At 37.3% G+C, this 14,095-nt stretch overlaps 1 protein-coding gene and 1 long non-coding RNA gene across 6 annotated transcripts in view; one reads left to right on the top strand and one right to left on the bottom strand.

Annotated features, from left to right (window-relative positions):
- Rasal2 (RAS protein activator like 2) overlaps positions 1-14,095 on the top strand; it is a 293,984-nt gene that overhangs the window by 116,825 nt on the left and 163,064 nt on the right. For all 5 annotated transcript variants that reach the window (XM_017598813.3, XM_008769638.4, NM_001401196.1 and 2 more), the window contains exon 2: positions 10,144-10,271. In XM_017598813.3, the coding sequence (XP_017454302.1) occupies positions 10,144-10,271 (128 nt within the window). The remainder of the gene's footprint in view (positions 1-10,143; positions 10,272-14,095) is intronic.
- LOC134481517 (uncharacterized) lies at positions 8,554-13,432 on the bottom strand. The gene is made up of 2 exons (XR_010057077.1): positions 12,200-13,432; positions 8,554-8,723 (listed from the first exon to the last, which is right to left on the bottom strand). It is a non-coding gene; the product is annotated as an uncharacterized LOC134481517 (long non-coding RNA).

Genomic DNA, 14,095 nt, shown 5'->3' with positions numbered 1-14,095 from the left:
CTAAAAGCAATCCACATGTGTACTTTGGCCCCAAACCATAAATTATTCATGAGTCTAGGTGTGTGTAAAGACAAGAGGTGGACTGTTCTTTAGAAGCTCTTTTCTATAAAGGGTTTTGTTTTTTATGATTTTGTTGTTTAAAAAATTTGTGCAATATCTGTCTGCTATCTATCCACATTCAAGTTAGTCATGGACTTACTGTGTAGCTCCAGCTGGTCTCAGTCTCCTAAGAGGTGTGGTTCTAGGACTAAGTCACCATACTTGGCTGCATCTTCTTAAATAATGAGAAAAAAAATGTAAGCCTAGGAGTGGAAAGGTTACTTCTTGGAAGAAAAGAGAAAGCTAATGAGGTACCAAAGGCAGAAAAACAGAAGATCTAACCTGGACCGTGCAGGGGTCCTCATGTACTCTGCACATGCATGTTTTGTTTGTGAGAAAAAGTAAAGACAACTCTAATCATGGTGCTTGTTTGTTTGTTAACATCCATCATTTATATTTAATAAATTGTTACTGTTTATTAATATTACAGTATGTTTGCAGCATAGAAGGGGAACTTTTATCTGTTACTATAACTATACCAACACATTCATTAACCATAAAAGAATTTGTGTTGGCATTTTAATATGAAATCCTTATGAGTTATATAAAACATTAGTGATACTCAATATTTTGGGGGAAATTAAGAGTTTTATAAGACCTTGTTAAATTTTATTTTCTCATTTAAAATCATAGATAGATCACTTCCTCCTGTTAGGATTTGCCATCTGGCACATTTTCAGAAATGGAATAGGTTTAAGAAGAATGTCTGTTTGATATCGTTACATTGTATATCACAAAGAAAAAGCTGAATGATGCTTTTTACTGCTTCGTAGCCTTCTCTTGTAGATGTTTGTTCCCTTTCTCTTATTTCTAGTTTCAATTTTTGTTCCTGTTGGTTTTGTTTTATAAAAAAAATAATTTTTCACTTCTAATCAGATCTTTGCAAAGCTCATTGAATTGGGTTGTTCTTTACAATGAGTGACTGATTCTTTAAGAAGACTGTTATCGTTTTTGTTATTCATGCAGTGTTTTGTGATTGAAATGGGTTACAATTCAGGAAAGATGATTTTCTATCAGTTGGTAGTGTGCTTTAGAGAGAGGTAGAGCCATTAAGCAGCCATGTTGCCAGAGCTTTGCAGCTCGTCTGCTTTCTTAGGTGGAGATAATGTCCTGTGCAGGCCGGGTAGCCAGTTTTTAAAGCTCAGACACTGATAGCTGGATAGTGATGAACTACTTACTTATCTTCCCCTCCCGACTAGGAATCACATTCCCTTACAAGCGCTGGCCTTCCCCCACAGCATCTGCCTCCACAGAGAAGTGAGGAAATTCAGAAGGATGGGATGTGTAAAATAGGAAAAGCACTAAATATAATACAGTGGATGCATGTGACATGCTTTGAGATTCTGAATACAGTTCATTTTTCTACCTGTAACAAATTAGTTCATCAAAAGGACCTAGAGTTTTGGTCATTTTATAATAATAACAAATCACCATGGTCATGTTTTAAACAACCAGACTAGTATTTTTTTATACTTAGTACAGTATTATGGTTTAAGAAAAAAAGTACATACAGACTATTTTTCCCTCTTAGAGTTAAAATATAGATTGTTTTGTGCATTTTGAGTTTTCTATTTAAGAGATTTAATGGGAACAACAGGTGTATTTAATTTATTGCAATTAAAATATAGACTACAATAGACTGCCGTTTAACACCTTGACATTGGCATCATTCATAAATTCAATTTAGTTATCAGGGTCATATAGTTTCTTAAGCAGTGCTTGACCCAGTGTGGGGGTTATGAGGCTTAATCTTTCTAATGCTTATCGGAGAAGTGAAAGATGAGTGTGTAATTGTCTCTTCCTGCGGTTGACAGCTGTGTGATCAGGGGCAGCACACAACTAGATGTGGAAGAAGCAAGGTAGGACCATCATAGGAATTGCTTCAGATCCCAACTATCTTAAAGTACTTAAAATAGGAAATTCAAGGAGTTCTTCTGTTCAGGGAAATGCTTCCTTCATCACGATGAAATTTTCTTAAAGCCAAAAAAAGTTCTTTCCTCACAGACCTTAATACTTGTTATTAGAGAACTCATTTGTCAAGTTCTGTGCTGCGTTATCCTAGTGCTGAGACTCAGAGTGAAGCCACAGAGAGCCTCCAACTCTCCAACTGTTAGACTAGAGGAAGTACCAGAAAGAAGTATACTACACCCTCTCTCCTGTCTTCCGTCTCTCCCCTGTCTCTGTGTCTCTCACGTCTCTCCTCTTCCCTGTCTCCCACCTCTCACTTCTCTCCTGTCACTCCCCCCTCCCTTTTATGAAGGGTAATGGTGAGCAAGGGGTCTTACTGACTCATTGCTTGTATCAGGTAATATGGAAAACTAAGACCATGTGGTTGAGAAATAAGATGGTTTTGTAGGGCACAAAGATGTAATTTATTTTAACAAATTGTCTGATATCATAGTGAGCTTTCAGTAATGTAGAAACAGATTTTTTACTTGGTGAATTTGTATCTTAAGCATATTGGCTTATCATTAATGTCTTTACTTCTTAAGTTTCACTATCAGGACAAAGTAAAGTTCAGAGGCAACAAGTGTTACCATTCTGACAAAATTTGGGTGTTCTGGTACCAGGGAACTTTCTGATATTTCAGTAGAATAGAGAGTAGATGGTAATGAAGAGAAAAATTAAGTTAATGACCTGAATGGTTTGACTTTTCTTTCTATGTTTTAAGAATTTTAAAAAATGAATTAAATAAAGGAGAGGGGCTATGGAGATTGCTCAGCAGCTAAGAGCGTGCAGAGCTCTTCCGAAGAACCAGAGTTAGGTTCCTAACACCCAGGCCAATCAGAATCTGAAAGCCTCTTCTGGCCTCCAAGGGCACTCATTCAGGTGCACACCCACTGCCCTTCTTAACTCCACCCACAATACATAACTTAAAATTAAAAAAACGAGAAGTTAGTTCTGTCAGTCAGGCTGTTCTGAGTTAGAATTCCTAGCACATATCTAATTGTCATCCTTGGCTACATGCACCTGCAGTTCCAATTCCTGGGGATATGGGGCATACGCAGGTCCCTGGAGCTCCCTGGCCATCTAGCATAGAGAGTCAACGAGTTCTAGGTTTAGTAATACACCTGGTGCATAAGGCGGAGGGCCAGTGAGATGGCTCAGAGGGTAAAGGTGCATGCTGCCAAACCTGGCAACCCCAGTTCAGTCCTTGGCACCCAGATGGTAGAGGGAGAGGACCAACTGCCTCCATATATACATTGTGACATGTGTGTATATGTGTATAGACATAAGTACAGAGAGAGAAATGTCATCTAAAAGTTAAAGTGGGGAATGATTGAGATAGACACAAGTACACCTGCACACATGGGTACATAGATGAGTACATCCATACCTTAGCATAAGTATAATAAGAGACTGACTTGTCGGTACCTATAGGAGGTTGTAAGCAGATGCCATTAATACAGTAGCTTAAAATGATCTGACCATCTCTCTCCATCATCTTAGACTGCCCCTGAGCAGCATGCTGTAACTGCCATTGCTAAGTCAGCTCTAGGGACCAAGAGTGTAGTGTAGGGATAAAGCGCTTGCATAACAAGCACAGAGCCCTAACTTGAGTCCTCAGCACTGTGGAGGAAATTGCCTATAGAATACGATCAAAGAACAGTTTTTTGTTTTTTGTTTTTTTAAAAAGCTGTGTGACAAAGATGTACTATCTATCAGGGGGGAAATTGCTTCTAAAAATGTATCTTGTAAATTAACTTGCTAAATGTATTAAGAATGTTGATTAGAACTGTTTTGAAAATTTGGGTTAAAAGAAATATACTTCTTTGTATATTAAAGTATTGAATGTTCTAAGCTAATGTAAGTAGCATTGTTCTGTTTTAACACTATTCCATTGTGTTTTCTTCCATAACAAGTGATTACCCAAATTCTGGGCCTTCTAAAGTATTTCTTGTTCTTTGAGTTTTTGAACCCAAATCATGGGCATTGAATTTCAGAGTTCATAACAATATACCACCTTCCAAGCCAGGTGATCTCAGATATGAAAATAAAAACACACATAAATGAAAATATAGGCCAACATTTCCTCAACAGGTTTTGATAGTTATTAGCTTAGATTGCATTTATAAAAAGCTTAACCTAAATAGATAAATTCTCCCAAACTGTTTTGTTTGTTGTTAGAGTGTATGTGTGTTGGGGGGGTGGGTTGCTTGTTTGTTTTGTTTTTATGCATGAAGAGCAGGTGAAAGGTGTTGAGGTTGATGGAAATGGTAGTGTTTATATTACCTGGACGAGTCTTTGTAAAATTCCTCTAAAGCTTACTTTGAAAGGAAATAACTTACAATGAATCTTGTTGGTTAAATCCTAATTACAGTTTTGAAATAAAAAGTAAAAGTCTGAGTGTAAATTTTAATTTAAAAGCAACTCTTGTGAGTTTTAAGAAGCTATGATATACAAATATATTTCCCTCAGCATGTCTTTTTTTTTTCTTCCCTCCCTCCCTCCCTCCCTCCCTCCCTCCCTCCCTTCCTTCCTTCCTTCCTTCCTTCTTTCTACATTACCATATGGGTCTTAGGCTTGTCCTTCTTTCTTTCCACTCCTGTTTCACTTTCAAGCACATCTCTTTGCTAACTCTTCTTTGTGATGGTTTTAATTATTTTATACTTCTCTACGTGTGAGGGGGGAAAGTTAGGTTTCGTTAGGCACTGTTTGTGTCTAATGAAGCTTGTAGCTTCATGTTTATCTTGTGAGATGCCATGGTACTCTGTTGCCTCATAACAAGGAAGGGCTAACACAAGATAGGATTAATTTCTTGTTAGGTAGTTAGGCATTTGCAGGAACCCAGGGTCTGAGGTTTAGATTTACTGGTAGACCAATTACCCAGAATTGTAAATGCTATTTTGAAATTACTTGGAAATAATGGATTGCATTGAATCTTTTAAAATGAGCTTCCCTTTTAGGTTCTTTTTTTTTTTAAACTGTGTTGGACTTCTGCTTTAAAATTAAAGCAGGGTAATAGTTATACTAGTTACTTTATGAGCATTTATTAGTTTGTCTTTGTACTCATTGTTCTTTTATTTTCTCATCTCTTTTGTGCTGATCTTCCACCACAGACTGAAGAGAATTTATCTATCCTGATTCTGGAGAGAATTTATCTATCCTGATTCCTGTTTCAAAATCTGTATCACATAAGCTTTATCATACTATTTCCACTTGATCAATCGGGTGTGGATTCTTACCGTCTAGCATAGTAGACCAGCCTATTACATTAACCTCCCATTTGTCAAAACCTCTGTTCCTTTATCACTCACTTGATTTTATAGTGCATGGCTCAGTTTTCTTAGAACTCTTCATTGCCTTCTTATTGCCATATGGATGGTTGATTCTAATGTATGGTCTGTGGAACCCTTTAGTCCCAGGCCCCACTTTCTTAAATTAATGTTATTTTCAAAAGACTACAAGATAGTTGGACAAATGCCTTCCCTGGAAAACTGTCAACAACACCTACCACCTCCTTATTAAGCCCAAACAGCAAATCAAAGTAGAGTTTCATCAGAAGCTGAGTAGCTTAGGGAAGGGTTGAGTTTGGGGGGTTACTAATAGAACGTGGATAAGGGACTTCTTTCAGGAGCATTAGGACCCTAAAGCAGCAGCACTGGAAAGTCTTCTAACAAACATGGCTCTTGATTTCTTCATAGCTGCATTAAGTGGAGTTTCCCCTTCTGTCAACTCTTTTCTTTTCTCTATACCCTTAATGCTTCCCCAAACCGGAAGGCTACATGCAGTTAGAACAGAATTGCTTCAGATAGACAGGAGACACTGGAGAAGTTGCCAGAACCTCAGGCGAGGTTTCAGTGACCTTCCTCAGCCCCTCCTTCTGTGAGGGGGCATCAGTAATCAGCCAGCCCTATGTTAAGCAGAAGTACCTTGAAAATGGTCACAGCTGTTCTGATTTAGAGCAAGGTTGTTACACTCAGAGGAGAACATTCTACAACAGATTATGGTCATTCCATATATGCTGTAGGGCAGACATTTCTGGAAAACCAAAGATACAATCCTGTTATTTCAGGGGAAATAACCAATAGTATTTATTGCCAGATAAATTCATGACCAAAGTGAAAATTAGAGTTCTAGATAATGTCTATCTGCTCACCTTGAGCTTGACATCTTTCCTGAATTCAAAGACATTTCTGATCACAGCAAGATGATTGTAAAGAATGATGAATGTAGATATTTTTATAGTATATAAATATCATCTTTTGGAAGGTTGAAAATCCTAGATAACCAGTGGTTTCTAAGTGATTAACACATAATGTTTATAAGCTTATGAGTTTGGGATAAAAAGAGCTACTCAAAAGAAAATATAAAACAATTATTTAAAAATTTTTATTTTTTTTTAAATTTTTTTAAGATTTATTTATTTGTAAGTACATTGTAGCTGTCTTCAGACCAGAAGAGGGCATCAGATCTCACTACAGATGGTTGAGCCACCATGTAGTTGCTGGGATTTGAACTCAGGGCCTCTGGAAGAGCAGTCAGTGCTCTTAACCACTGAGCCATCTCTCCAGCCCTAAAAAATTTTTAAATGATTTATTATTTATTATGTATACAGTGTTCTGCCTGCGTGAACAAAAGAGGGCCTAGATCTCATTATAGTTGGTTATGAGCCACCCGGTAGTTGCTGAGAATTGAAGTCAGGACTTCTGGAAGAGCAGCCAGTGCTATTAACCTCTGAGCCATCTCTCCAACCCTAAACATTTAGCTATTTTTATTTTTTTACTTATTCATTTTACATTCTGCTTACTGCCCTTCTCCCAGTCATCCTCTCCCATAGTCCTTCTCCTATGCCAGAACCCCTTCTCTTCTGAGTGGGTGAGGGCCTCTGTATATCCCTCAACCCTGGCCATGAAGTCTCTGTGAGGCTTCCTCTCCCACTATAGAACAGTTATATTCAATGTATCCATATGAAAAGTTTGTTACTGTGGTTTGAGATTCTACATTGTACTGACTCCTCCTACTTACTTATCCTAAAATTCTTTATTAGTTTTTGGTATTATATTGAAGAATGCCCATAGTTATTTTAAAACACTATTAAAGTACTACTATAGTTTCAAACCTTCATATCTAAGTCCCGATTTTCTTTCATATAGCAACCAAAATAACAAATAATAAATGAACTAGTCTGTCTTTTATTCAGCCAGTCCTTGAGGACATTTGAAAATAATATTAAAAAAGTGCTGTTCTTTTAGATTTTTATTAAAAATGGTTGTTTCATTAAAATGCATTTTAATATCAGTATGTGGTAGATTTTAATTTCTAATATAATACATGTTGACATAACCTATATAAATATGTTCTCAGTAGTTTTTCAGTCTCACGAGATCTAAATATAAAAATTTGATAATATTTATGGCTACAATGTCCAGTCTTAAAGTGCTTTCTGTAGAAGTTTACTTTGGATTCTTCTTAATGTTTCTAAAATTATTTAATTTTTGAAATGAGGCCAGCATGTAATGTCCTTGGTATTCTCAAAGGAATGGGACACAGCAAATCTAAAATTGTTTCTAATTTTGCTATTAAGAATCTTCTTTGTGACTCTGTTATGCTTTTCTCTAGTGAATTTTAGGTACTAAAAATAATTGGAAGTCAGAATTAGAACTAAGTCACTAGAGTCAGAAATGAAGATTGGTGATAACTGTTAAGGTGAAGTAGGGCAGCGATCTGAGCATGCTCTGTTCTTACAATTCTCTATGCACAACATGATAGACTGAGTCAAATCCACAGCCGTCTAAATACATCAGGGATTGTTGTTTTGTTAAAGCATCTTAAATCTTAATCCAGTTATACTCAACAAAAACAATCACTTATTTCTCTGTCTTCTTCCATAGAATAAATAAAGCTACCAAAAACTTGTGGAAATTGCTATAACAATGAACAATATTGGCCTCTGGAATGACTCATCAATCTGTCATTATAGATACAGTTTTTAAAATACTTCCTGGTCATCCTGAAATTAGCAATGAACTAAAACGATTCTAGGAAAATGCTTTATTGTTGACTCATTTCTCAGCACCGTGGAGAAACTAGAAGAAAGTTCAGGGTTCACAGACGAAGAACATTGAGAGACTTAAGAAAAGTACTCAGGATCACACAGATAATTCAAGTTTTCTCAAGTTTAGTACTGATACACATTTATCTTTAGCAGGAAACATGGGCTTTGTCATAAATACAGAGCCTCAAATTCTAATTTTTAAGGGTCTGTCAACTCCATCTTTAGTGTAAGTCCTAAATTACAGTGGACAGTTTGGACTGGACTTGGCTAAGTTGTGTAACTCAGTCATTATCACCTGAGTAAAACTTGTGTGGGTTACCGTGTTTCTCCACTTATGTTTTTCTACTATTTCTCTGTGGAATTAAGCCTACATTGCAATAAAATATAACTCATTTGTCTAAATCATATGACTGCAGTCAGTTTTGACAAACAAAACTTTTGACTATAGATAAGAATATTATAAACATGTTCAAAGGTTAAGAATTTATTTATACGCCTTGTGGTGGTAGCACACACCTGTCATCCCAGCATTTGGTAGGCAGAGGCGGTGAATCTCTGAGTTTGAGGACATCCTATTCTATAAAGCGATTTTCAAGACGGCCGAGGCTATCCAGAGAAACCTTGACTTGGAGAAAGGAAGAAAAGGAGAGAGAGAGAGAGAATAGGGGACAGTGGATTTAAAGGTTTTCATAATAATTTTGAAAAACTTTAGGATAATTTAAGATGCAGTTCTAAATTAAGTAAAGATGCTTAGAATACAAAGGGAAAGTTATTGGTATAGAGTCAAGATTCTGTAGTGCCACATGGAGCTATTAAATACTTTATAGAACAGATAGAAACAGAAAAAGTACAGGAGGCTGAGGCAATAGGTGCCTGTGAGTCAGCACCAAGTCTAGCAAACTCTTAGCTTACTGGCTCTTAGACCTTAAACTCTTTTTGGAGGGAATTGGTGAGTTCCCTAAAATAAGACGTATTTAAGTAGATTCATAGAGGCTAAGGATTTAAGCCAGAAAAAAAAAAAAATGAAGGTAATGTTGACCACTTAGAGGATCCGAGAGGGACATGTGACTTATGTGCTCCAATCAGAGTTGTAGCTTCTGCATATATCTGCCTGTGACTCTGCATATTTGGACAATTACAACCTGAGACGGTTAGAAACTACTTCCATTTATTGAAGTCAAAGCCAGTTATAGCTTGTGGGTGTTTGCTTCCCGTCACAGTTTGGATTGCTCTTGTAGCACATTTAATGGTAGTAAGGTACTTGAAGTAATTGCTTTAGTGTATTTATAAAGGAAGTAGTCCTTTGTGGCTAGATGACTTTTAATACATCTAAGGAACTAACATAAAAGTTATATTTAATCATCTAATATGTAGTTATAAGGTGTGTTTGTCATTTCATACTAAGCCATTTTAAAGGAGCAAAGGATAATAGTATGGTTTGGGACTTGGGAATTGTTAGCACATATTACTTTAATGTTAGGCACCCTCACTTCCAAGAGACATCTTTAGATCTTTCCTTGAGGAAATACGTTTTGTATGTTTTAAGATCTTAGTGGCCTCTAGTGGTAATGTGATGCTATAGTTTTAGTTCCAATTCCTATGACTATAAATCCATTTTGTAGATGTAGTCACTCAGCTCCTAACCTTGCTGATTCAATTCTTGATTAATTGTATTCTCAAATCCTCGTCATCCCTAGACTAGAAATCTTTGTTCCTTCTTCTTTTCTCTGCTTTTCCCGCTCCTACATTTTTAGTAATATCGGTTTAGTTCTGAAACAGCCTCCCATTGTCTCAGTGTAAACTGTGTTGGTTGCTTTATTAAGTTTATGGTAAGTTTTCATCTTAGAATGTTTGAGCTTCTCTGCAAATTGTAGGACCAAGTCTTTGTTTCCCCATTATAACAGTTTTAAAGTAATTTCAGTTCATTGAGATTCTTGTTTAGAATCACTTCTATTAATTCACCATATGAGAATCTTGTATTTCAAATATTGGTGTACTAGGCATGAGAGTGGTCCATTAATTGGTGTTTCTATTTTGCTACACAGATGTAAAAGGCCCACCAACCCACCGTCTGTCTTGTGGTCAGTCACCCTACACTGAGACAACATCATGGGAGAGGAAATACTGCATCCTCACAGACAGCCAGTTGGTGTTGCTCAACAAGGAGAAGGAGGTGAGATACAACGCTACTACTCATTTCTAAGCACATTTCTGAAATTACCTGCCTTTTAGTTGTATTTTGATAAAGTTGCATTGTAAAATATAGACTCTAGCAACTGTAAGCTGTAGTCTAAGTGGGTGCTATTGTCATAATGATATGTTGCTGCAATGAAATAGCAAGCTCCACAGGCAGGCCCGGACACTCAGTTGGAAAACAATCAAAATCACACTGAGTTGATACATTTGGAATGGGAAGGCATTAGGTTGTGGAAATCTGGTCCTGCAGATAGTCTAGATGGTGAAATTGTCTAGTTGTCTTTGCTAACTAGTTTTATGTCAGCTTCACACAAGATAGAGTCATTTTGGCAGACAGTGCTCAGTGGAGAAAATGCCCGCATCAGACTGGCCTGTGAGGAAGCCCGTGGTGCATTCTCTTGATTGATGCTGGAGGGGTTAGCTCACTGTGGATAGGTGCCAGCCCTGGACTGGTAGTCCTGAACACTGTAAGAAAGCAGGCTGAACAAGTCATGAGGAGCAAGACCGTGAACAAGGCCTTCCTCTCTGGCCTCTGCCTCACCCTCTAGGTTCCTGATGTCCCTTGGTGATGCACTATAATTTGAAGCTATTAGCTGAAATAACCCTTTATTTCCCATGTCACTTTTGGTAGCTGTGTTTTATCATAATAGTAGAAACCTTTAAGTTAGACAAAACCCAATGAAAGCATATTGAATAGGGGAAAGGTTTTGATAAATTGACAAATTAAAGTACAGGAAGAATAAGGACCTTATGGAAATGTGGAGAAGTACCCATGAGCTAGCAATAGCAGGAAGCAGCTATAACTGTAGTCTCTAAGGTAGTGGATAAAAGCAGCATTTCTATAGGTCAGTGAGATGAGTGTTCCTACTGGCCAAATCTTATTTAAAAGTAGAAGATTGTGGGGCTGGGGATTTAGCTCAGTGGTAGAGCGCTTACCTAGGAAGCACAAGGCCCTGGGTTCGGTCCCCAGCTCCGAAAAAAAGAACCAAAAAAAAAAAAAGTAGAAGATTGTTTCGATATGTTCTATAACATCCAGCTTCTAGAAACCCACAAGAGAGCAGTAAGCAGCGTGCGCCTTGGTCTGAGGCATATAGAATGTAACATACATGGACACCATGTGCTAAGGACAATTTCTATTCTAGAGCACTGGTTCTCAACCTTCCTAATGCTGCAACCTTTTAGTACAGTTCCTTATGTCGTAGAGACCCCCAACCATAAAATTACTTTCATTGTAATTTCATAACTATAATTTTGTTATTGTTATGGATCATGTAACTATCTGATATTTTTGATGGTCTTAGGTGTAGCTGAACCTACTTAAATTAATCCTTGCCTAGCTTACAAATGAATGAGACTCAGTCTATGGTTATTTTATTTGGCTTTGAGAATTACTAGAGGTAATTTCTAATCCCTGTTGGCCTATGGATACCATTTTTATTCAAACTACCACAAGTATTCCTTTCTGGGTCCTCTTCATTTTCTTTAGAATATCATATGTCCTTTTCCTTTTTGTATGGGTGCATGCACGTGCATCTGTGAGGAGTTTTGGATGAATACTGGGACTAGAACCTAGGAAATCCTGTGTATTAGTCAACTACTTTACCACTGAACTGTATCCTTAGCCCATTTATCTTCTGATGCTAGCTGTTATAAGTAATTTTAGATGTCTGAGAACCTTCATTTTCTACATTTAACTCTTGCTTTGTGTCTGTATATTACCACTTTCTGACTTCCTCTTCACTCATACTTCCTACCTCTTGAAACAATCCACTTCCTGCTACAACATAGGATAGAACTGCTGTTTCTTCTACCTTGTCCCTGTAGGGGTCTTTTAACTTCATGGTTGAGTAATACAAGCGTATGTGCCACTTTTTTTTTTAAATCTATCCACCTTTTGATAGATACCTGGTTTTAGTACTAGAAAACCTGAGGAGTCCCATCTGAGTTGCCAAAGGTTCAGAGATTCACTCCATCATCATCAAGGCGGGAGCATGGCAGCATCCAGGCAACATGGTTCTGGAGGAGCTGAGAGTTCTACATCTTGTTCTGAAGGCAAACAGAAGACTAGTTTTCAAGCAACTAGGAGGAGGGTCTCCAAGCCCACCCCCTTTGTGACACTACACTTTCTCCAAGGCCACACCTCCTCCAACAAGGCTATACCTCCTGATATTGTCATTCCCTGAGGCAAGCTTATTCAGACCACCACACCTCATAAAGAATTCTATTTGGTCATGTGGAACAATGAATAAAGGAGCGTGGGAACAAATAGTTGAGCTAGAAAAACTATTTCATTCAGCCAAGTAAGGAAGGCTGGAAGGATGATGCATTTGGTTAAAATAGACTCTACTGCCCCGAGAGAGGCAGCTTGTTCTTCTACTATTAAATCAGGAATGTTTAATTAAGTCTCTCTCTCTTTTTTTTTAAAGACCATTGTTGTACCTGATATTCAAAGAAGTTTTAAATTTTGTTAATTTTATTAGAGGAAATTATTAGAAATTCATTTTTATAGAATGATTGTGATATAATACTTTCTACCTTTTATTCACACAGAATTATAATGAGGATAATTTATTTGAAACTTCTTTTGATAATTGACAGATTCTTGAAAAGCTTAATGACTTTCCTGCTAAAATGATCTCAAAAGGCTGTTTTAAACTTTAATCGCTTGTTATGTCTGTGTTTAAAAGAAAAATCAAAAGAACCGTGTAAGAATTTAAGCTGAGGGGGCTGGAGGGATGGCTTTGTGGTTAGAGCACTGACTGCTCTTCCAGAGGTCCTGAGTTCAAATCCCAGCAACCACATGGTGGCTCACAACCATCTGTAAAGAGATCCGATGGCCTGTGTCTGATATATTCACATATATAAAATAAATAACTCTTAAAAAAACTATTAAAAAAAAAGAATTTAAGCTGAATCCTTAGCTAGGCACTGCTGGAGTATGTGAAGGATGTAATTGTCTAGTATCACACACACACACACACCACAGGTTTTTAATGTCCTTTTTTATCTCTGTGTGTTTCTTCTCAGATTGGATAAAGTCTGTTTGAGGGATATGCATGAAAAATGTTAAAAATACCAAATAGAGCAGAAGGGTAGATCTGGGCAAAATGATGAAAGAACAGTTTGCCAAAAATGTCACGTTGAAAGACAACTTACTGGTTCAGAGCATTGCTTGTGTGCAAATTGTATGCCAGATGAATATTGCGCATGTGTTATATTTATTTTCTTGCATAGGACCAAGGAGAAACCCAAATGACTTGATCCAAAGCCAGTTCAGAGAGGACATGTGAAGCCCTTGAGAAACTCTTGAGTTTTATTTTCCCTTCAAGAGATAAGAACAAGTAAACTACAGACTAAGGAATAGAGGGAAATGATAGAGAGAGCAAAACAAAACAAAACAAAGCAAAACAAATTTGCCCCTCTCAGGTTTAGCCAGCATAAACATACAGAAAAAGCCCGAGTTTGTACGTTTTAGCAATAGTAACCTATCAGAGTAAATCAAGCTCTGTTTTGTTAAAAATTATCTCTGCCTTCTGTGTTTTGGATTTTTTAAAAAGATTTGTTTATTAATTTACATTATTTGTATACATGTTTTGTATGCATGTATATCTGCACACCAGAAGAGGACATTTGGGTCCCCTGGGACTGTAGTTACAGACAGTTGTGGGCTGCCATGTAAGTAAGTGCTGGGAATTAAACCTAGGACCTCTGCAGGAGCAGCCAAGGCTCTTAAACACCAAGCCATCTCTCTGGTCCCCATTGTTTGAGATTTTTAAGGCCGGGTTCTAGTTGTGTAGGCCA

Source organism: Rattus norvegicus, chromosome 13, assembly GCF_036323735.1.
Source record: "Rattus norvegicus strain BN/NHsdMcwi chromosome 13, GRCr8, whole genome shotgun sequence".
In the NCBI taxonomy this organism is placed as follows: domain Eukaryota; kingdom Metazoa; phylum Chordata; class Mammalia; order Rodentia; family Muridae; genus Rattus; species Rattus norvegicus.
Note: the sequence above shows the minus strand (reverse complement) of the source record. Positions and strands in the feature narration are given on the sequence as shown.